Source organism: Pogoniulus pusillus, chromosome 20 (assembly GCF_015220805.1).
Source record: "Pogoniulus pusillus isolate bPogPus1 chromosome 20, bPogPus1.pri, whole genome shotgun sequence".
Classification (NCBI taxonomy): domain Eukaryota; kingdom Metazoa; phylum Chordata; class Aves; order Piciformes; family Lybiidae; genus Pogoniulus; species Pogoniulus pusillus.
This window is the reverse complement of record NC_087283.1, coordinates 1,579,363-1,603,775: the sequence shown is the minus strand read 5'-3', so window position 1 is coordinate 1,603,775 and position 24,413 is coordinate 1,579,363. Positions and strand designations below refer to the sequence as shown.

The following is a 24,413-nucleotide window of genomic DNA, read 5'->3' as shown; positions in this document are numbered from 1 at the left end:
TTTGGACTCAATGATCTTAGAGGGCTTTCCATCACAATTCTATGATTCTGTGAGTATAAGTAGTAGTGAAATGGAAGGGAGTGGGTGATGTTAACTTTTACATCTCTCCTATTTAATTAGTCCCTTTTTAGTTTCATGTTTAAGAGAAGCAGTTCTGTAAACATCTCATCTGTACAGGTTTTCAGTATCCTAGCTTTATTTTTAGCAGCTGCAGAATTATAGACCTACAGAATGCCAGCTTAGAAAGGATGTGAAGGATCATCTGGTCCAACCTTTCTAGGCAATGGAAATTGTTACAGGATTACTACTACTTAAAAGACCTAAGGCTGAAACTTTATCATAGTAGATACTGCAGAAAGCAACAGGCCTTGTCCTTCCAGATTGCAGGTGTCTGGACAACACTGAGGGTGGGAAAAAGGAAGAAAGGTTGGCAGGGAAAAAAACACAAAGGATTGCTTTAGATTACCCAGCAATTGAAGCAGAAAGCAAGCCCTCCCTGGGCTGGTAGCTGTCTGGCACTGATCCTTGTTAACAAGATACTGCACTAGCTGCTTTCTCCTGTACCATCCTTTTTTCCCCATCCTTGTCAAATCTCAGTTTCATCTTTGGTTCTGGGGTTGGAGGAACAGACTTGCTGCTGGACAATCTCCACCACTGCAATATTCTACTGTTACTTTTGCATATGATTATGTAGTTGAGGTCATTGTCCTCCAGTGCTTTTCAATTCAAAACATTTGGACCTGCCCAAGTAATTTCTTGTAGTTTAAAATCTTCATGGTTGTCCTTGAAGACAATAAAACATCACAGTGATCTTCTAGCATTCTCATTGAGATCATATCCCAAAATGACTGACACAGCTCAACACCTAGCAGCAACAGAAAGCGTGGTATTGCTTCCTGGATGAGAGCAGAGAGGCATTTCTCTTCCAGTGACTTTCAGAGCAGAGCCAGCAAAGCAGTGAAAAGTATAACAGGGATTTTATGTTGCAGGAACTGTAGCAAACCTTACATCCAAAAAAGGTGAAATCGTAACTAGTGACAGAGGAAGATTGCGTCTAACTAATACAAACAGGAACAGTGAATGAGAGAGAGTGGAAAGCAAGTTCAAAGAGGTTTGAAATAATCAAGTTCACTTCCATGAAGTCTATTTAGTTCCTAATGGAGTTTGAAGATAGAAATGTAAGATGCATACCAGGACTCTAATACATTGGAGTTTTTTTCCCCTTTTATATCATTTTCTTGCAGGTGAATTCTTTTTAGCTACTTGCAATGACTTTGCAACCAGTCTAGAGTTAACAAAAGTTGTTCCCATTTACACAGTGACTGTGTTTGGTACAACAAAAAAATATGACAGAAGCAGCAGCTAAACAGTAATTATAACTCTAAAAAACCCAAAGCAAACCAGGCAGTAAGCCCCACAATTTTAATTGCTGGAATTCTGTGCCATTTCACCCTAAAACTGCCCCAAAAATACAGTAACCACCTATGACCTGTACTGTATGATCTGATCATACAATCAGCCAGGTTGGAAGAGACCTCCAAGCTCATCCAGCCCAACCCAGCACCCAGCCCTGGCCAATCAACCAGACCATGGCACTAAGTGCCTCATCCAGGCTTGGCTTCAACACCTCCAGGGACAGCAACTCCACCACCTCCCTGGGCAGCCCATACCAATGCCAATCACTCTCTCTGACAACAACTTCCTCCTAACATCCAGCCTAGACCTCCCCTGGCACAACTTGAGACTGTGTCCCCTTGTTCTGTTGCTGCTTGCCTAGGAGAAAAACCCAACCCCACCTGGCTACAGCCTCCCTTCAGGTAGCTGTAGGCAGCAATGAGCTCTGCCCTGAGCCTCCTCTTCTGCAGGCTGCACACCCCCAGCTCCCTCAGCCTCTCCTCACAGGGCTTCTGATGGTTGGTCTCTAGATTGCAGAGCTGCCAGGTACAAGCCTGCAGCCCAAGGTTTCCTGTAACAGGATGCTTTTGGGGCTAGTGGTATTTATAACTGCAGTGACATCTCCTGGAACAGCTGTGTGGAGAACTGGAGATCAGGAACAATTACTCCAGAGTGCATGATTTTGTAGCTAGGAAGGGTGAGCAAAAGGCTCCACATTAAGAACACTGGCGAGCAAACAAAGCCATGATACAGCAGAACTGTCTGTCCTCAGCCAGGTACCTGCTGCACACTGGCCCTCTGTGTCCTTTGAAGAGCAAATGTTAATCAAGTTGGGCTTGAAGTTTCCTTCGCCTGTGTTTGGAATGGTTTAGATTGCTCACATCAAGCAACCTGAGTTCAGCTCTGAGGCCCTTCTATATAGGATTTCACATCTCTGAAAAAACAAACCTGAGTTTGCATTTCCATAAATTTACAAAGAGCTTTATTAAGATGATTCCAAAAATCCTTCCCAGTTCAATCAGAGTGAGTTCCTACACTTAACTGCCAAACTGGAGATTGTGAGAGAGTTATATTAAGGACTAGAGCCTTTAATCCACTCCATTTATGCAAGATCTTTTTTCCTCCTTCATCTATCTATTTTGTGTGTTATGCTGGGGCAATGATGGGTTGGTTTCTTCTGGATGCTAAAGCCTGTCAGTCAGTAGGCCTCAGAGCCATAGCACCTGTAGGATTGCTCTGGTGTGCTTCACTCAGGCCTCATCTGTCTCAAGCACCATGCAATGATGGGGAACAGCAGGGCAGCAAACCTGGACAGAGCGAGCTGGGCACAGAGGATCCTAATGAGGTTCAACAAGGACAAGTGCAGAGTCCTGTACCTGGGGAGGAATAATCAACTGCAGCAGTACAGGCTGGGAGGGGATCTGCTGGAGAGCAGCCCTGTGGGGAGGGAGCTGGGAGTGCTGGGGGAGAGCATCCATGGCACAGCAATGTGCCCTGGTGGCCAGGAGGACCAATGGGATCCTGAGGGGTATCAGGAAGAGTGTGTCCAGCAGATCAAGGGAGGTTCTCCTCCCCCTCTACTCTGCCCTGGTGAGACCTCATCTTGAGTACTGCCTTCAATTTTGAGCTCCCCAGTAGAAGAGGGACAGGGATCTGATGGAGAGGGTCCAGAAGAGGGCTATGAGGAGGAGAGGCTGAGGGACTTGGGGCTGCTTAGTCTGGAGAAGAGAAGACTGAGATGGGATTTAATCCATGTCTATAAATCTCTGAAGGCTGGGGGTCAGAAGAGGGGGGACAGGCTCTGCTCACTTGCTCCCTTGGTTAGGACAAGGAGCATTGGATGGAGGCTGCAGCACAGGAGGTTCCAGCTCAACACAAGGGGGAACTTCTTTCCTGTAAGGGTCCCAGAGTACTGGCACAGGCTCCCCAGAGAGGTTGTGGAGTCTCCTTTTCTGGAGCCTTTCAAGGCCTGTCTTGAGGGTTTCTTCCAACCTAATTGATTCTCTGACGTGTTCCTGTGTGACCTGAGCTAGATTGTATGGTCCTGCTCTGGCAGGGGGGTTGGACTCTATTTTGTTGGGTCCCTTCCAACCCCTGATATCCTGTGAGCCTGTTTGAGCCTGAGACCCTTCTCACATCTGACAAAGAGGGCAGAGTGACCTTATCCACCCAAGGATTCCAGCAGCAGCAAGGCTGCCATGCAGCAGGCACACGGCTCTGGCGCTGAGGAAGGAGTTGCTGGTCACACAAAGTCATCTCTTGTTTCTCCTCCTTCCAGCTGAGCAGAGCATCCTGCCATGTAAGAAAGAGGAGCTGCAGTGCGGCGCCGGACTCTGCCTGCTGAACTGGCTGCGCTGTCGCTACAGGAAGGACTGTGGCAGAGACTACATGTCCATCAAACTGACATGCTCAAGTGAGTCACCCCTCACCTGCCTGCACCACCTCGGGGCGCAGAACCCTCTGCTCAGCCAGGCGGTGTTTGCGGCGATGTGCTGGATGCGAGATGTGATCTGGGTTGTGCCTGTTTAGAGGTTTATTTACTCATCTGTCTGAATCGTTTCCACTGCATGCTGATTTCCAGTAGAAGAGCTGTCATAGCAGCAGTGGTGGGAATGGTTGAGCTCAAAATGCATTAAGCTAATGTATTGTGAAGGCTGCAGCTCTGAAATGCCAGTTGAGGGGGGAGATTAAAAAAAGCAGTCACCATTGCCAGAAACAATTAGACACTGGCAGCTCTGCAGAGCAGTGACTGCTGTCTGGGCACTCTGCATTTGGAAATGTTCATGTGAGTAGACAAAGGAACTGCCAGCTGATTAAAACAATGTTTGGGCATGGGAGAGGTAGGAATTCCACCCAGTCAGATATACCTAGTGTGCTTACAGAGTCACAGGAGAGCTTATAGAAGCAGTGCAGGTGGCTCCAGCCACTTGGTTTAGAACCAGACTTGATGCAAGCAAGTTGAGAGAACAGAGTCATTAAGGTTGGAAGAGACCTCTAAGACCATCAAGTCCAACCTTCTACCCAGTTTCTCCAGGACTACAAGACCATAAACACCTCCAGGGATGGCAGCTACCACCTCCCTGGGCAGCCTGTTCCAAAGCCTGACCACTCCTGCAGCAAGCAAATGTTTCCTAATATCCAGCATACACAACTCCTGAGGCAGCCTCAGGCCATTATCTCTTGCCCTGCCCAACACCAGCTTCACTCCATCCTGCTTCAAAGGAGTTGCAGAGAGCAATGAGGTCTTCTCTCAGTCTCTCTTCTTCAGACTAAACAATTCCAGATGACTCAGGCTCTCCTAAGACATGCTCTCCAAACTCCTTGCCAGCTTCACTGCTCTGGTAAGTCAGATTTCTGAGGAACAGAAGTGTGTTGTCATCTCAACAATTGCTGTTTGCTAGCAAACTTAGTGATGTAACCAGCTCAGCTTTTTGCTCATTTCCCATAGTGGTTACAGGCTAGAGCTTTACCTCTGAAACTTCCTTTTCAAATACCCACTTTGTAACTAGCAGCATCTAAGAGGGCATATTCCTTTTAGCCCTCCATTCTGCAGGGGTGACACACTGCTGTCACTAATGACCCACCAGAAATAACTTGCAGCCTTGGGGTTTTTAGTGAGCACAACACTGGACACAGAAGAAGGTAGGCACAACTTTCCAGAAAGGCCAGAAGTTACAAAGGGAGAGCAGATTGACACCCAGTGGCAATGCACGTCAGATGAGCAAAAACCAAGACCTGAGTTACAGGAGTGAGCCTCAGACAATCCATGCTCTAACGGACACAGATGTATTGAGGCAAAACAGAACCAAGCCCAAAGCTCTCTGCAACATGCATAGGGCCCTCAGCACCCTTTAATCTACAGATCCCTGACTGTCACAACCTGCTACCTGCCTTCACACTGGAGTTCAAGCACCCAGGCTACGCAGGCACTCTGCAGAATTGATCTGAGCCCATTAAGCAGAGCAGGATTCAGGTCAGATCCATGAGGCAGGAAAAATTCTGAGTTTATGACTGAGAGTCCAGAAGGGCTACAGTTAACAGGCACGGGAGGACACACAAAACCTGAATTTGGACAAGACCCTTAGGCTCTTATGCTCTTAACTCCTAATTAATCTCTGCTGAGGAAGAGGCAGACATGTGGTTTGGTTTTTTATCTGAGAGAACATACTGGGTGGGGTCACAGAACACTTAAAGTGAACTCAGGCTTGGTGATCTTGCATCTTGCCTGGATCACAAAAAAACCTTTCAGCAATTTACATTGCACATAAGTGTGCTTTTTTTCTTGCCCCCCCTAGAAAGCTGTGCATCAAATAAGTAGTGAGTAGCAACAAACTCCTTGCAATACATGTAAATACCTCCTTTTTTTCCCCCTAAATGCAGTGGTTACAGAAGGGCACACAAAGTAGAAAGTGCCTGGAGGAAAGGCAGTGTTACTCAATGGAAAGACTGATTTGCTGTTATCAGCTTGAGAGCAGAGTGTCATCCAGTGAGGCACTAACATCTGTCACCTCAGATACACTTCAGACACAGAAGAGTTTCAGACAAGTGCCACACCACCTCTGTCATGTGTTGGTTGTGCTGAGCACAGCAAGAGCTACTGGAAGCTCAGCACCATCAGAAAACCTGCACAGAAAGACTGTGTGGTTTAGTCTGGTGTAGCAGGCCCTCCAGTCTCCTCCCAGCACTGGGATGCATCACAGAAGTGTGGTAGGTCTGTATTTTGCACTGGACTAGGTCATCATAGAACCCTGTAATGGATTAGGTTGGAAGCAACCTCAGAGCTCAGCTACACCAACCTCCCCTCCACAGGCAGGGACACCTCTCAACTAAACTCAGCTGCTTAAGCCCTCATCCAGCCTGGCCTTCAGCACCCTCAGGGAGGTGGCAGCCACAGCCTCCCTGGGCAGCCAATTCCAGAGTCTCACCACCCTCCTACTGATGAGCTTCTTCCTCAGCTCCAGACTAACCCTGCTCTGCCTCAGCTTCAAACCATTCTCCCTTGGCCTGTCTCTAGACACCCTGATGAAAAGTCCCTCTGCAGCCTTCTTGTAGGCTCCTTTGAGGCACTGGCACACAGCTCTAAGGTCCTCCTGGAGTCTTCTCCTTCTGGTGTTTCACTTTGGACTTAACTATATTCTTTCTGATGGTACCTAGGTCTAAACTAGCAGCTCTGGTGTGAGTGTTCAGGCCTTCAAACACACAGCTTCAGGTTAGAGAATGCAAAAGCATGAGAGGTTGTGCAGTGTGCAGGTTTAAGGACAAAAAGCCTTCCCACAGGGCAGCCATTGCAAGTTTCTGTCAAGCAGCTCTCTTTTTTGGTCAGAGAAAGCCTCAGCCTGTTGTATGTGCTCACTCTGCACACACTCACCCCAAGGGATTTGGGATTTGTCTGCGGCTAAGGGGAATGGGTGAGATGTGCTTCTCCCAACACAGGCACTTCATCAGCTACAGAAGCAGACTAATGACAGAGTGAAAGGGAAATGACTTCCAAATCACCTCCTGCCCACTGTGTCATTAATGCCTAACCTAATATTCGGGATTCATGTACTTAGGCTTTGGGAGGGAATAAAATGAGAACCTTTTGTTCCAGCATTTATCAACCCAGATATAATAATGTCTGTAACAGAGTCTCCCTGTAGCAGCAACCACTACCATGTGGGCTCAGTGCACCTTCAGGAGAAGAGACTGATTTTTGATCAGCTATGCAGGTTGGCAGGGTCTCAGAAAAGGGAAGGGCAAAAGATGATGTTAAGGAAGAATTTCAGCAAAAGTCCCTACAAAAGGGGAAGCAAAAAAAGGACTGACAGCTCTTTCTCATCCACAGCAGCCTCACCATCAGTACCTGGCAAAAGCCCTCCTGGCCCTCTGCTGTAAGAAGGAGGCCATGGTGTTTGGAGGATATCCACCACTACTGTGGGCAGCCCAGCCACGCTGGAACTCTTACATGATTACTTGTCCAGTTATGAGCAAGTGGCAGAGACGTTCAGTGGTTCCTGGCTTCAGCAGGAATAGCATGGCCAGCAGGTCAAGGGATGTAATGGTCCCCCTCTACTCACACATGGCCTTCCCTAAGTTGGAAGAGGGGAGATTTAGACTGGAGCTTAGGAAGAAAATCTTTACAGTGAAGGTGGTGAGGCACTGGAACAGGTTGCCCAAGATGTCCCCTTCCTGCAGGTGTTCAAGGCTGGGTTGGATGAGGCCTTGAGCGACCTGTTCTAGTGGGAGGTGTCCCTGCCTATGGCAGGGGGTTGGAACTGGATGATCCTTGAGGTCCCTTCCAACCCAAACCATTCTGTGACTACCTGCTTACCACCAGACACACACACACAGAGCAATTATAGTGCAGGATTATAAGGCCCCACAACTCAGTTATTTTTTACCCGAGTTATCTTAGCTATCAGAGACAATTAATCACTTCCTTAGCTTATTGTGGGAACTTTACCATTTAAGCAGCAAAACTCTGACAAGAGCATTTCATTCAATATGCAGCTCCTATGAAATTCAGGCTGATGGGAAAGAAGATGAAGTAGTCAGTGTGTCTCAAGCATGACTATATTTGCCTACTCCTTCCTGTGTCAGTCAGTCATCACGTGGAAAAACAACATTCTTGTCCCTTTCTTCCTCTCTCTCCCCTTTTCTTTTCCTTGTGCTCTCTTCTTAATTTGACCAAGTTATTTTTCCCTGTTAAAGCCTCTTGAACCAGAAACAGAAGCTCTGTATTGTACTGCAGGTACTCCAGGGAGGCTGCTCTGAGAAGCAATGCATGGATTTGTCCCAGATGAAAACCAAGCTAACAATTCCCTTGCCATGAGAGGAAATCAAAAGGTAGCATCTTTGCTAAAGGGTTAGCCATACATTGCTCAAGCAATCAAAGCAGTGCTGACCTGTAGCACTTCAGCTGTACTTGCCTTCACCTGCTCTTTTTCTGCTCCTCCAGCCAAACATTTAGCACAGAATCTTAGATGCCTACAAAGATTTTAGGTATCTTACAGTATCAGGTTACCTGTGGGTTTGGGTTTTTGAGCCTTCAGCACTAGATAACACAGCTTTAAAACACACATTTCCCTCAGGAAGCAAAGGATTTGCAGCCCTGAAGCCAAAGATGGTCATAACCCACGCAGTCATTGCTCCCTCTTTCCAAGACTTGCATGACTGGAGTCTTCAGAACCAGAGGCATCGAGTGTCCTTACACCACTTCACAGAATGCCAGGTTGGGAGGGACCCCAGGGATCATCTGCTCCAGCCTTTCTAGGTGACAGTGGAGTTGCAGTGAGCTGGTCCAACACCCTGGCAAGATGAGTCTTCAAACTGCCCAGTGGAGGAGACTCCACTGCTTCCCTTAGAAGATGATTCCAGTGTCTTAACTGTTTCCATGAGGAAACATTTTCTTCTGGGGTCCAATAGGAATGTCCCCAGCAGTAACTTACCCCCCATCACCCACTATCTGTTCCATGGGGCTCCTTGTCAAAAGGGAGGCTCCATCTTCTTGATACTCCTTCACATCATGAAGACTTTACTTAAGCCCCCTATTAAGAGGAGCCAGGTTTATATTTGTGCTGAAAGCTGCATCTACCCAGATAATCCTGCAGATTCCACTTCTAGTAAGCACAGAGGCCATTTAGATTAATAATCTCCATCTCTCTCTATGCAGCTTTATGTAGAGTCCTGTAGGTAATCCTGCCTAAGGAGAGTTCTCTCTAGATAATCCTGTCTGGAGCCCACCAGGATGATTGACATTATCTGGCTGAGGAAGATATATTTGAATAGTTCCCAGACTTCGACTGTGGACTGTTCTTGTCAGAAAAGCAGACTCCAAGGGAGGCACAGTACTGTTGTTTAAACATCTGCACTAGGAATATAAGAGCTCTTCAGTGACCACAGCCACTGAAATCATTACATTTTGAATGCATTCTTTTGTTTCCACGCACTTCACATTAAGTCTGTTGGATCTCCTATGAAAGCAGCTCCAACAGAAGAAAGGGAATTTGGCATTTCACAATCTCTTTGCACATTTGTATCCAGGCTCCTCCCAGGCCACTGAATCATGGAATCAGAGGAAGGCTTGGGTCACAAAGGGACCTTCAAAGTCATCCAGTTCCAGCCCCCCACCATAGGCAGGGACAGTTCCCACTAGCCTAGGCTGCTCAAGGCCTCATGCCACCTGGCCTTGAACACCTCCAGGGAGAGGGTATCTACAACCTCCCTGCACAACCTGTGCTAGAGCCACCCCACCCTCACTGTCAAGAATTTCTTCCTCCTCCCCAGTCTCAGTCACTACTTCTGTGAATCACAGTTGTTTGAGAGTGTCCAGTGAGGCTTGGTAACATAAAGAGATTCCTGAAAAGAGGTTGCAGTGAGGTGGGGTTGGTCTCCTCTCCCTAGGATCAGGTGGCAGAACAAGAGTAAAGGACCTGGAATTGTGCCAGGGGAGGATTAAGTTGGACATAAGGAAACATTTCATTGTTCAAGAGGGCCAGGGATTGGGATAGGCTGCCCAGGGAGGTGGTGGAGACACCTTACCTGGAGGTGTTCAAGAAGCCTGTGGCCATGACACTTTGGGACAAGGTTTAATGACTGTGGTGGTACTGGATTGATGGTTGGACTCAATGATCCGAGAGGGCTTTTCCAGCCCAAACAATTCCATGATTCTATAAAAAGCTGTGGTAGCTTGGCTCAGGCCATGGTTAAGGCTGGTGCTGCTGTCTGCATGCCTCTGCCAGCCAAGCCTGGAGTCTGAGAAGAACAGCAGACACTGTGGGGATTCTCTGAGGATAGGAAAATGTCAGAACTGCCACACTGTTTGCAGTAATGAGCTGTGTTGGCAAAATTCTTGTAGATGTCACCAAAATGTAAATGAACTCCACTGACTCAGGGAAACAGTCTCCAGAAGAGAGACAGAACTGATTTGCATTTAGCAAGGGATTACAGATAGCATTGTTCTCTCCTCAGAAGGAAACTGTTGGCTCAGAGATGCATTGCTCTGTCTTGAAACTAGTTTAATACCATGAGAATCAAATGTGGATCCCTCTGCTTTTCAGCTCACTCCTTTTCACACATGCTTTGCTGCAGGCATCCGATTCTCCACGGTGAGAGTATACTACGTGGTATAGCACAGCAAAAGCAGACACAAGGGCATAACTGGTAGAGAAACAAAGAGATCAGGCTGTGAAAAGACACTTTGGTAAGATACAGTCACTAAGAGGTCAGCCCACAAGCTTTTGTTGGGCTCCAAATGCTTTCTTTCCCTGAGCACTATGCTGGAGGCAGCAGTCAAGGTGGACTTCACAAAGCACTCACTCTGGAAATACTCCCTGGAACACGAGTTAACGAAGACAGAAAGTTTACTTGATGGTAAAAAGCCACAGACAAGACAGAGAGAATGCAGCATCTTAATGTCTGTTGTCTGGAGAAAGGAAACATCACTAGGATTACATAAATATGCAACAGACTATTGTTTTAGAGCGTAAGCAGCGTTGCTGTTTTCCAACCAGAACAATTCTATGACTCTACAAGTCTATGACTCCAGGACTGAAAAAAACCTCTGTGTAAAGATTACATTTCCCAAAGAATATAATGCAGAAGATGAAAAAAAACGTAACAGCCACAGTGCCATCAGGAATAAATCTGCACTGCAGAAGAGATGAAAGCATCAATTAAAGCCCCATCAAAGCATGTTTAGGTGACACATCTCTCTTTCCCTGTTTTATAACTGCACATAACCCATGCAATATTCATTAGAAGTAATTTCTCAGCTTAGGGAAACAGTGTGCTGGTAACTCATCCCTCTGCCACAGGCCATGGCAAGTGCAGGGGAAACGTGGGAGGCTTAGAATGTGACTTAACACAGCATAAGACAGAATCATTGTGCATGTACATTAAAACCTGCATGTGTAAAAATGGTGTCAGGAAGCCCCCTGAACATCTCACTGACATCTTGCTTCTGTGGAATCCCACCTTGCTGAAGGGTCTGCTTGCTTCTTTGTCATCTCGTGTGGGAGTAATGGGGAGGTGAGCAGGCAGCCGAGCCAGAGCACAGGATAATTTGACTGGACATTGTATTGATTCCTCCTCTAATGGTTCATGAACTTGTGATGCTGAAGCCTTCCTGGGACAGAGGAGTAGCAGTGCAGAAGACACCTACCTCATAATCAGTGAGAGAGTAAGGGAAAAGAAACCCTGTGCTAAATTAATGAGAGGAAATAGGGCCATCATTTATCCAGTCAGTAATCATCCTGACAGAGCTGGTAAATTAGTGCATTTGACACTGCTCAGGACTTCCTCTCTCAGTCACAGTCATTTGCTGAGCTTCTGCCCATGCTTCCCTCTGCAGAGTTTCTGGGTAACCAAGCAGCGCTAAAGGGGAGCACGAGGAGTAAACATGCACCTTACTAGGCTGTCTCTAATCTGTCTTCTCAATCAGGGTTTATCTCCAAGAAACACAGAAGAGGAATAGGAGCAGTAACATTGCCTTCAGAACAAAAAAGCTCCCAGAGCACTCTTAGCTCTTCTAAATCACCAAGGTTGCTCACACCTTCACAAGCATTCAGTGCTTACAGGCTCAGGTATATTGTTAGAAATGAGGCCATCTGGTTTTGTCATCAACCCTGTCTTCCTTGGCTCAACCCTAAAATCTGGTGTTGTAGGAAACTATACTGCTAGGTGAAAAAATCTGTGATCTCAGCCCCAGGGGGCCTTCACGGGACAGTATTAACACAGTAAATGTGAACAGATCAATTATTTCAGTCATCCAAGCAACTTCTTCCTTTCATCATCATCTTGTGACTTTGGCAAATCCTTCTGCCTCATCCCAGAGAGCAGGGCTGGAATCACAGTTATGCCATGAACTGCAAGAACAGCAGCTCCTTTAACACTGGACTACAGATAGACAGCACATCTCTGAGGCGAGCACCACTCCTGCCAGAAGGTGGAAGCTGGATGGTATTTCCCTTTCCCTGTCGTTCTGGGCAGGACCCAGAATGCTTTCAGTTAGTCCATTCAGCACCATCCCTGGAGGGCACACTTCTTTTCTGGGCCTGACCATTTTCTGCTCCCTTTTGTTCCAAAGGCCATCAGAAGTAGCTACCCTTAGAAAACAGTCAGTACTCCAGGTTAAGACACTGCCAAGGGCGCTCTGTGGACATCACAGAGGTTCAAACATACATGCAACACTGTTCCTCAGCAGGGGATTTATAGAACCTCTTCAAACCAAAATTTGATCAGCTTTCCCATATAAATAACTATTTAAATGGACTCTCATTTAAGAACCAAAGTGCTCAGAAAACAGCCAGTTCTTCTAGCCTCACTCTGCATCTTTCTGTTGTCACTCAGCATCATTTGGCAGCAGTGCAGAACAGTGCACACTGCAAGCTCTCTCTCCTTCAAATTCTCTTTATTTAAATCCCTTTTGAAAACAATTAATAGCTTAGTGTTGAGAACAGAGAAGAACAGCCACAGACATCTCATTGCCTGGAGAGAAATGGTGCAGCAGCATACAAAGGTGGTTCTCAGGGCATCTGTAAGTATCAGTCTGTCTTAGCCAGTGTTTGGAGAACAGCCCAGGACCCTTTTTGACTTTCCAGCTGCAGCTCCCTCACTTCTAACAGCTAGGGATGTTTACCCTATGCTAAAGCTAGCCTTGAAGTAGAAACTGCATCTCATATTGCAAATACACACACACACACAGAGACTGTGCTTTCCAAAAGAAGGTGAACAAATGGACTTCTCTAAAGGCTACACCTAAAGATTAGGATGTTGGTTCATTTGTTTTTAAAGTCCCTCTTCTCTGCCACCTCAAATGGAAGAGCAACCAACAGGATATTATTTATTAGAAGGCATCATGTGGAACCTACAAAATGAGCTGCAAGTGCAAGGCAGCAGGAGCTCAGAGAGGTGGTGGAGCTTCTACCTCTGGGGACATTCCAAACCCACCCAGATGTATTCCTGTGTTGCTTTCTGTAAACGACCCTGCAGGGGCATTGGACTGGATGATCTTCAGAGGTCCCTTCCAGCCCCTACTATTCTGTGATACTCCAGGAGAAACACCACTACCTGTCAGCTGGGAGGAGCTTACTTCTCCCAGCCCTTCAGTGGTGTAGGTCTCCCCTGCAAGCCTGCCAGCCAAAGATAAGTAAGAGAGGGCAGAATCCATGGTGTGCAGACACAGCAGATGCAGGGGATGGTGTCTGGCTGCAAGGCAAGTCCTGTACTCAGTTACCCAACAGGTCTCCTAGAGTAAGCACTAAGGATTTTGAAGAAAGGAATTCCCTCACCCCAAGGGTTTCAAGTAGTAATCTTTGGGTAATTTAATTTCCATAGATCTTTGTCCTTGAATTTTGGTGGCTCCTTTCAGCTAAGAAACTAGGTGACTGAAACTGTCACAAGGATCAATACCTGTTTGCAGTTATTGACATTCCTGCAGCTGTCTGAGCTGAAGTCCTGGTCCTATTTAGACAAAAATCAGTTCTGAATGGTGTAAGAAAACCTCTTGATTTATGCAGGCAGAGGCTGCTGAAGCCTTTACAGATACAAATGATAATGATAAGTCATACTACAGGCTTTGTGTGCTCTCTGATAGCAACACCATCATTCATATAGCAGCGCAGAACAACACTGCAAAACCATTTAAATTCTTTTTAAAACTTAAGTCACCTTGAAGGAAAGGCTAAGACATACCACATATGCTATCACCTCTTCAAGAAAGAGCATTTAACAAGTTTCTATCTTAGCAGCCTGCTCCTGACCAGCTGGATCACTATTTCAGCTGTCACTATTTTTTAAGCAGTTAATGTCAATCGTTCTTCTGCAAACCTACTCTGCCCTCGATCTCACATGCTTCCCCCTTGTCCTGTCTCCAGACACCCCAATGAAGTCCCCCTGCAGCCTTCCTGCAGGATCTCTTTGGGTATTGGAAAGCAGCTTTAAGGTACCCCCAGAGTCTTTTCTTTTCCAGACTGAACACTCCAGCTCCTTCAGCCTGTCCTCACAGCAGAGGTGCTCCAGCCCTTGCAGCATCTTTGTGGCTCTGCACAGGCTTGCTTCAGGAGCTCCATGTCCTTATGCTGGGGACACCACCAGACTTTGTCTCAAGAAACAAAATTGCTTACTGCTTTTGCTCCAGTCAAGCCACATCCAACCTAAGCTGGATCCAAGTTTGTGCAGGCAGCTTTACTTTAAGGGGTGAAACAGGATTCTCATCATAGTTATTTCCAAGCCCTAACACAGAGGGCTTGAAAAAAGTAATATGTTTGGGTCCTGCTTATAAAATTGTGTTAGTTCAACGATGTTTGTATATGAGAAAATAGGGGAAGAAATACATTGTCCCTTGCTAAGTAGGCTGTTACACCTCTAGAGTGATTCCTTTCACTGCAGGGGTATTTATCATGTTGATAAAACAGAGCACAGATCTGAAAATGGGAAGATTTTTCCCTGTTAATTTGAAGCAGCACCTATACACACTGCTGTGACATCAACATAATACCCTAAAGCCAGAGCAGTTGAAAAGATTTATTTGCTGAGCCCTTGTGCAGCCTCCTTCGCTTTGCTTCTGACATTCTCAATTTGCAGGCTGCTGGTGATCCAATCTTACTCATTCTGGCTCTATAATAAGGATGTCAATGCAAGAAGAGAAAAGTCATTATCTGATAGCCAGCAGACATGATAAAAAGGCAGAGTTAGGGATCTCAGAGGAGAGGCCACCCCTTCTGGCTTGGCTGAGCTGCTCAAGGTCACAAGCAGCTTTTGTACCTGTAAGGACATTCCACATTCATTTGAAGCCGAGAGCATCAGATAAACTGAAGTGTGCCCCCACAGCCTCATGTCCTAGGGAGGATTTGATTTTTCACTTTTGTAAGGATGATTAGAACACATACATGCAGGGAGAAAGATCAAAGGGGCAATTACAAAAACCACTGCAGTTTCTCTAGAGCTGATGTGTCCTTAGAAAAAAAGATAATTAAAATATCCACAACTATTTCACTACACAGAGAAGTGACTCTTGTTTACATGAGGTGCTCCCCTCTCCCCTTCTGCCTCATCTAGGATACAAGCAGGTAAAGCCAGAGAAGGAGAAGCCACTCCTAACAAAGGACTGGATGAACCAAACTCCTGTAACACATCTGCACACCAAAACATTTCACTCTGAGTAGATCTAACCTAGCTGAAACTTCAGCATTGTTTGAAAGGCATAAGGAACCTCCCTTCAAAGACAGGTTAATGAGGAGAAAGCACAACATATGCCACAGAAAGCTTGAGTTGAGTTCCCTTCCAACCCAACCCATTCTATCATTCTAGAGTTTTATGACAGTTGTTTCAGTTAGAAGAAACCTCTAAGATCAGAGTCCAACCATCAACCTCACACCACCACGGCCATCAAACCATATCCTGAACTGCCAACTCAGTTCCCTGGAGTTACTTTACAAGCTAGCCTGTTGAGATGCAGGAGTGCTAGGTAAAATAGTATCAGGTGCTACTGAAAGGGGTCTGCAGACTGATAATTCATTGGCCAACACAAGGCAGAGAGGAGGCAACTCTCTGCTAGCACTGCCATGGTAAATTAAGAGTTCACCCAGCCATATGTGCCCCTTGCATTGTACCCATGACTGCAACAGCCAACGTGTTCCATTTGTGCTGTGCCTGCTTACACAGCTCCCTTCCCTGCATAAAAGCAGTGGTTTGTACATCCAGCACAGCTAATCCTCTAAACATGAGTTACAAATTACTTAGATTTATGCATGTATTAGTCACAGTTTTCACTTTCATGGAAAAAATACAACTCACCTCAAAAAAAACACCAGCCAAGCAGCACTCTGCTCTTGCTTTTCTCTTTAGGAGATTTACATAAGGGTCATATTCTATTGTGAATGAAACCAACACAGCATTTTTATATCCAGGTGGCTCAAGGCCTCATCCTACCTGGTCCTGAACACCTCCAGAGAAGAGGTATTCACAGCCTCCTTGGGGAACCTGCTCCAGCTAAGGCAGCCCTGAAAATTTGCTAGATAAATGGGCTGAAATAAAAAAATAACACCTGGAGTACAAAGAAAGAGTACCAGAGAGAGAGAGAACCTGTAAAGTAAAACAAGACCAAATATCAGTACTCACACTGGGTTGGCACCACAGGGCTCTCCAAAAGTGCAAGCTCACATCCCAGACCCATCTTCTCTTCATGACAGCAAACACCTTGATTCTTCCCTTTTATCTTCACTAGCCAAAGTAGCAAAATGTGCTCCACCTGTGCCTTTAGTTCAGGTGTCAGTTCTCTGCAGTTGTGATTTCAACTAACTGGCTCTGCTGGGATGTTTTGAATCTTTCAAAGACAAAATCTGCAAAGAAAAAAATAAACAAGATGAACACATATGTCAAACAGCAGGAGCAGACACCTGGTGGACACATAACAGAGAGAGTTAAAAAATCCAAGTGTACAAATGAGAAACATGATTAGAACTTGGAGGAAGTTTAGCTCTAGTGCAAGGGCAATGAGATCAGCAGAATCTACCCCAATCTGTACCCAAAAGCTCTTTGTTGCTAAGAGCATTTAGGCTTTCCCTACCTTTTTGGTTTAATGCTACAATCAGTTTAATTTTCAGAAGAATCAGAAAATGCTTTGTAGCAGCTCATTTCTCAGTTATCTCAATTGCTCTTAAAAATTCCAAGCCAACAGCCAAGTGCTTCTAAATAATTAACAAAAGCCCTACTACATGCTAATTCCCCAGGATTTGTATCTCATCAGTTTCCTCAATGTCAAGTGGTAACCAACGATAATACACATTGCCTTGAAGCCATCATCTTCTTTTTAAGCTTATTGTGACTTGAAGACACTAAAGTGATAAATCCCAAAGGAAGAGATTGCTGAAAGCTATCTGCCAGCATCCCTCCATGTAAAATTCATAAAATCATAGAATGGGTTGGAAGGAACCTTAAAGATCTTCCAGTTCAAACTTTCCCACTCTGCTCCAAACCAGTTTGTTGGCTGCTGGCATATCACGCAAGCACGAGCATGCCCTGTCCTACAAGAGTAGGCTCCTCTCTTTTACTCTTGCCCAAAACTTTCTCTGCAAAGCCCCAGAATCTTTTCACCCCTACTGACAATGTGCAGTTGTTCTCTTCTGCTCAGAGCCCACATTTTTGAGTTTTCACATGGTGCACTGAAGTTCTTTCAGCATCAGTCAATTTGTGATACAGAGAATCTTTCCAGAAAGAAGCAATTGAAATTACACAACATCCTTACTGATGCCAGCAGGGCAATCCCCCAGATAAATGATTGCTGAGTGACTCCTCAACAGAGCCATCTTCAGAAACAGGTCTAATAAATAAGTTTCACAGAAGTTTGATGAAGTGTTGAGGCTGGAAGAGACCTTTGAGATCAAGTCCAGCTGTTTGCCTAGAACTCTCAATCCCACCACTGCCACTAAGCCACTACCACTAAATCACATCCCTCAGCACTATATCCACTTCCCTGGGCAGCCTGTTGCAGTGCTGAGAACCCTTTCTGTAAAGAAATGTGTCCATATGAGCATGAATTCAAACAGTGAATCTGCCTCAGGCTGTCTCTTAGGGCTCTGAAGCCCTTTGAGTTGGCATCTGTATAACCTCGCTTTGTCTCTCTTTACAACTGACACATTCTCTCCTTCTCTACTGTACAGAAGTTCACTTGAACCAGAGCAGCCCAAGCAGTGAGTTCCCCAGCTATGGTGACAATGGAAACGATACCAGTTTACTTGTTTCACCTCTCCTGGTGGCTGGAGTAGTGATTGGACTTGTGCTATTTCTGTCCTGCATTACAATCATCGTGGGCAGCCTGCGAAAGGATGGCCGCTTAAGACACCCGCACCCCAGGAGAGATGCTGTTTATGGTAAGCCAGCTAGTTAGAGCAAGAGAATGCTTAGCTCGATTATTATCTGGTGCTATGGGCAACAAAAAGCATCTGTGCAAGGGATAAAAAAGTAAAATAAAACCCAGGATAAGCAGATCAGGGGCAGGTTTGGTGTTGAATAGCATCTCCATGCTGTCTCTGAATTCACGTGGTGCAAGCTCCGTAGTTAGTGGTTAATGTAAACAAGGCCAGTGCCAACAGCATTTCATAAACAGCTTCTTTTCCCTCAGAAGGCTGTGGGAGTTCTTCTCCATCACTAGACTCTTGATAGTTTATCTCCATATTCCACTGGAGCCTTGCTACAGCATAGAACGTAACCTCAGTGTGTTGGAAAGCCTGGAGGGGTACCACTCCTGCAGTGGGGACCAGCCTACAAGGGCTGGGCAATGACTTCTGTTCTGACCACAGAAGTTAATAACTTAAGAATAATATAAGCACAGCCACAGTGCATCAAAACATAATTTCAGCTGTCATCATCATTAATGATGCCATTGAGGACATCAATGTAGTCAGTACATTAGTGGGAGCCTGCAAGAAAGCTGTGGAGGAACCTCTTACAAGGGCTTGTAGTGATAGGATGTGGACCAACAGCTTTGAGCTGGAAGAGGGCAGATTGAAACTGGAGATTTGGAAGAAATTCCTTACAGTGAGGGTGGGGAGGCACTGGAACAAGCTGCCCAGGGATGCTGTGGCTGCTTCCTCCCTGGACGTGTTCAAGGCCAGACTGGGTGAGGCCTTGAGCAGCTGAGTCCAGTTGAGAGGTGTCTCTGCCCATGGTGGGGAGGTTGGAGCAGATGAGCTGAGGTCCCTTCCAACCTGAGCTGTTCTAGGATTCTACCATTCTGTGACTACAGATGATGCTGACTTGCTTTTAGTGGAATAGAAAGCTCCTGTGAACTCTGATTCTTCTGCCTCAGATTGGTTTGGTTTTCTGATTTATGGCAGTGGTGTGAAGAGTGATGATGTCTGAGAATATCCACCAGGCAGGATAAAACCAGCAAGTATTAATTGTGTGTTTTCCAGCTCCAGATGGCTTCTCCTATGGTGGCTCTTTTGGAGAGCTGAGATCCACCTGTATGGAGGAGTTTCCCCCAGCTTTTGATTTTGGTTCCTATCTGGATACACTTTCTCAGGTCAATGTCATGTATCCTGATTCACCTCCGTGGTAAGCACTTCCTTAAGGTTTGTTCTAGTCCTGCACTTGCAAAGAAACAAAACTGTTAGGCCTAGAAACTGTTAGACCTATACCTGCTACAAATATGCAGCTCACACAAACTCAAAATATAGACAAAACTTGGTTAGTTCAAGTATAAATTCAGGTTTTCCTTAGCAGATATTTTACTAAATACAGGCACGGGTACAGCAAATTCTTATTTACCACTGCTCACATTAAAATGTATGATTTTGATGGCTTTGAAAGACACTATTTTACCAGTCAGATTTTCACTTCCAGAAAAAAAATAGATAGTTTTTAAAGAACTTTCATGTATTACTGAACTTGAGATACAGTAAACAGAAAAATCAAAGAGAAACAAAATTTCAGGAAATCTTTAAAGCTGTGGTTCTCAGCAAGTCTCCTTTCTGAGCTTTCTTAGCCCTGGTACTGCAGCAGAACTGAAGAGGACACCTTTCTGATACACCTCATACCTAGTAACTATACTGCAGTTAGCATGGGGAGAGATGGATGGAGATTGCTCATCCTGTCTCAGCCATCTGTGAAGGAGGATGCTTGCCATTGCAGCTGTCTAACTCACCTCCTCTGGAGAGCCACACTTGCCTAGATTATTGTGTGGCACCTTCGGAGAAGTGACCTTCAAATATCAGCCAGCTGTCATTGCATGGGAAGGTTAACTTGGGTAGAAAACACACTAGCCAAAGTTATTCCAGAAATTCTGTAGCTCCTTCCACATTTGGATGCCTGCAGGAAGAGCCATGACAAGGGCCAGCAGCTGCACCTGAGGTTATCTGTGTCTCTTCTGTGTGCCTCACATACCTTGAGGCTAGTAGATGAAGGAATTCACTTACTCCCTCCAGTGAACCAACAGAAGCCACTTGAAGCAGAACATCAGTTCTGCATCTTACAACCAGCAGATTAGGGTAGAACAGCTCTGCTTCCTTTCACAGGCTCACAGGATTTTAGGGGTTGGAAGGAAACCAAAGAGATCATCAAGTCCACCCCCCCTGCCAGAGCAGGACCACACAATCTAGCTCAGGTCACACAGGAACGCATCCAGACAGGCCTTGAAAGCCTCCAGAGAAGGAGACTCCACAGCCTCTCTGGGCAGCCTGTGCCAGGACTCTGGGACCCTGACAGGAAAGAAGTTCCTCCTTGTGTTGAGCTGGAACCTCCTGTGCTGCAGCTTCCATCCATTGCTGCTTGTCCTATGCCAGGGAGCAGTGAGCAGAGCCTGTCTCCCTGTCCTGACACCCAGCACTCAGGTAGTTATAGACATTGATTAACTCCCCTCTCAGTCTTCATTTCTCCAGACTAAGCAGCCCCAGGTCCCTCAGCCTCTCCTCATCAGGCAGTGCTCCAGTCCCCTCATTACCCATCATCTGCTGGACTCTCTCCAGCAGATCCCTGTCACTCCCAAACTGGGGAGCCCAAAACTGAATGCAGTACTTCCCTTTTTTTCTTCCTGTTTAAGCAGACTGGTTTGGATGTAACTGGTATTAAGACCAGCCCTTGTCTGACTGCTTGTACACCTGTGCAGTGCAGGTGTGAACACACCACCCACACACCTCTGCTTTTGCTATTCTGTGCACGTTCTACAAGCAGCTCTTCCTGCATGACAGAGTCACACTGTATAATAAATGGCCCTGTACAGATGGGGTAAATGTTCTGAGCAGAAAGCTCACATGTGAAAAATGATTCTGATCCTGGCATCTCAATTTGTACAACTTCCTATAAATCCACTTGAAAACCGAGGCTGTTTTTTGGACCCACACCCACCAGTCTTTACTAATAAAAGGCAGCTGACACCCAAGCAACAGCCTGAGTGGGCAGCTGGCCAGACTTCCCAGCACAAGCTCAGCCTCCTGTGAGCCAGCTCTGAGAATACATTTCTTTAGCAGACAGGTCTAAGATTATACCAATTCCATTTCCATTTTGAAACAGGCCCAAAGGAGGATTTTTCCACTCTGTGGAGTTCCATGAGTGACAGAGGTTAGCACCAAATGAACTATGCTTCCTGTGAGCTCTTCAGCTCATTCTGCAGTTAACTAAGCCCTGTGGAGAAGGAGCTGGGAGTGCTGGTGGGTTACAAGTTATCCATGAGACAGCAATGTGCCCCTGTGTCCAAGAGGGCCAATGGGATCCTCGAGTGTATTAGGAAGAGTGTATTCAGCAGATCCCCCTCTACTCCGCCCTGGTGAGACCTCATCTTGAGTATTACTGTGGTCTTTATCAACCTGAAACTCTTTTACTATGGTAACAAGACCCAGTAGGTGCTCTTCAGTAGCCTCAGTCAAAACCTGTGGCTGGATTTTAAATACATTCACTGGGCTTTGGGGCAGCAAACTGTACATCAAGTGAAGATGCAGTTCACAGTAAGTACTGCTGCACAGACTGTCTCTTCCTCTCCTCAGCCCAGCTCATGAGGGGTGGAGGTCTGAGGTCTTTGGAAAGAGTATCAGGCATGCTTGGAAGCTTCAGCAGGTTTGGTAGAGGCTGGGCTAAAATCTTCTGTACATCCCATACAAAACCAATTTGACCTCCCGCACGCTGGGGCTTGTTTCTGGAGTACCTAGCAGCCCTGCTGAGGATCTTCAGAGCAGCTTTGTGTTTTAAATGCCATTCTTCCCAATGGGGAAATCAAAATGTTCTCATCTGAATTTAAAAGCATTGTCCTCGTGAATATAAAGCATAAAAGGGAAGTAAAAATAACAACACCGGAGGAGGAAGTTCTTTACCATGGGGCTGGTGGAACCCTGGAACAGGTTGCCCAGAGGTGTGGTTGAGGCCTCATTCCTGGAGACATTCAAGGTCAAACCTGATAGGGCCCTGAGCAACCTGATCTGGTTGGAGACGTCCCTGCTTAGTGCAGAGGGGGTTGAACCTTTGAGGGTCCCTTCCAAGCAGATGCGTTCTATGACTCTGTCTGTTTAGCAATCTAGTACTAGGATTTCACTTCCTTACCTTTCCCTTCCCTAAACCCCACTTTCATCACCCACGCTAGGAATGACCAAAAGTGCTCCAAGGGAAAGGTGTGAACCAATGCAGAAGAGCCAAGTATTTCTCTAAGGCAAGTCCTCCATGGTTGAGGGCAGTAGATTTGTGCTCGCTACAACCTATACAAGCTGCCTTGCTGCAGGCCACTTATCACCCACAAACAGGGTTTATTAGCTTGGATTTAGCCTGGCAGTAATGCAGTTACAAGAGCAGAACAACTGCCTGCAGTCTACTGGTAAGGCACATGCTAAATATCCTGAGTTTCAGGAAGGATCCTAGATCTTAATAGCTCTGCAGTTAGCATGGTTGAGGAAATGGGTTCTTAATTTGCCTGGCTCCACAAAACTGTTTTTCAGGTCAACTGAGTAGGCAGAGGATTTGCTGTTTGGTTTGGGGTTTTTACAGCAAACAGACCTGATCTGGCTTCCCAGGAAGATCCCACAAAGCAGTCTGCCTGGCAGTCTGCCTCCATTTGGGGAGGGACATGATGGGGCTTTTCCGAGTCTCTGAATGACCAGCATGAGTCTGTCAGCATTGTTCATCACAGCGCTGCACCTCAGCAAGCTTTAGGGGAGACCTTGTGACCACAGACCAGCACATAAAGGGTGGTTACCAGGAGGATGGAGACTCCCTTTTGACAAAGAGTCCCATGGAACAAACAAGGGGTGATGGGGTTTAGTTACTGCTGTGGACATTCCCATTGGACTCCAGAAGAAAATGTTTCCCCATGAGCACAGTCAGACATTGGAATCATCTCCCAAGGGAAGCAGTGGATTGCCCTCCACTGGGCAGTTTGAAGACTCAGCTTGCCAGGGTGCTGGACCAGCTCATTGCAACTCCACTGTTACCTAGAAAGGTTGGAGCAAGGTGATCCTTGGGGTTCCTTCCAACCAGGCACTCTGTGAAAACATCCTGCTGCCCCTGCCAGCACAGATGTGCACCCCAGACCCTACCTCGTGTAACTGCTGACTGCACACCAGAGACCTGCGAGCCAGGACCCCACTCCCTGTGAGCCTCTGCTAGACACCATCCAGAGCTCTCTAGAGGTTATTTCATAACTGCAGAATGCCAAGGCCACTTCCTCTTCCCCAGCCATTTTCTAACTTGGCTCCTTAGAAGCAGCTGTGAGGAGGAAGGAGCCCGTGCTGTGTCACACCTGTGGTGACTGCTGCAGTGTGCACAGCTCTCTGAGCCAGCACTCCTCCTGCATAACCAGCTGCAAGGAGCTGGGCTTGTGCCCAGGGAGCTGAGCTCAGCAGTGCTGCCACAGAGGTTACTTTCGTGCAGGAGGATGGGGGCTGAACTTCCACCTCAGGGATTATTTTCAGGCAGGTAGAGATGTGCTGTTACAGCTTTCTGTTCTCAGGAGTCTCACCTGGCAGGCTAAGCAAGGATGGGGGCCTGCCCCTGTGATGCTGTCAGTAAGATACTGTGGCATTTTTCACAGCAGTCTAATGAAAAACTCTTTCTTCTCAGCTACGATGAATGCGTGGGACCAGGAGCCACACAAATCCATATCCCCACAGATGATCCCCCTCCATACTCTCTCACGGACCCGTGCCAAAGAAATGAAATACCTCTGAACAGTAGCCTGGAAGAAGCAGCAGCAGCAGCTGGGACTACAGGACAGGCTGCACATCACGCAGCCAGGCTGCAGGAGCTGCAGCAGCCCATTTCCTCCATCTCTGTGTCACCTCTGGCTCTGGAGGCTGCTCCCCGGTACGAGGCCGTGGTGTGTGAACAGAACATCCCCATCCCACTTGTGCCAGTGGAAGTACTGAAAAACTCTCCCACTGCCTACCAGACCCTTCTGAACCAAATCATGTGAACGTCAGTGGCTCTCTCCTTCAGTTACCCTGAAGAACTCAGACCAACAAACAAACATTTCCAAGGAAGAATAAACCCTCTGAAAGCTTTATCCTATTTTATATCTTTAAACAGGGATGCAATGGGGTTTTACCTTTTTTTTACACAGT

The 24,413-nt window shown here is 46.4% G+C and overlaps 1 protein-coding gene across 2 annotated transcripts in view; it reads left to right on the top strand.

Moving 5' to 3' along the window:
* The window catches only part of BEAN1 (brain expressed associated with NEDD4 1), a 30,079-nt gene extending 5,724 nt beyond the window's left edge, over positions 1 to 24,355 (top strand). For both annotated transcript variants that reach the window (XM_064159926.1, XM_064159925.1), the window contains 4 exons: positions 3,674 to 3,808; positions 18,036 to 18,245; positions 19,290 to 19,431; positions 23,914 to 24,355. In XM_064159926.1, the coding sequence (XP_064015996.1) occupies positions 3,674 to 3,808; positions 18,036 to 18,245; positions 19,290 to 19,431; positions 23,914 to 24,265 (839 nt within the window). In that variant the 3' untranslated portion in view covers positions 24,266 to 24,355. The remainder of the gene's footprint in view (positions 1 to 3,673; positions 3,809 to 18,035; positions 18,246 to 19,289; positions 19,432 to 23,913) is intronic.
* Positions 24,356 to 24,413: the final 58 nt, after the last annotated feature.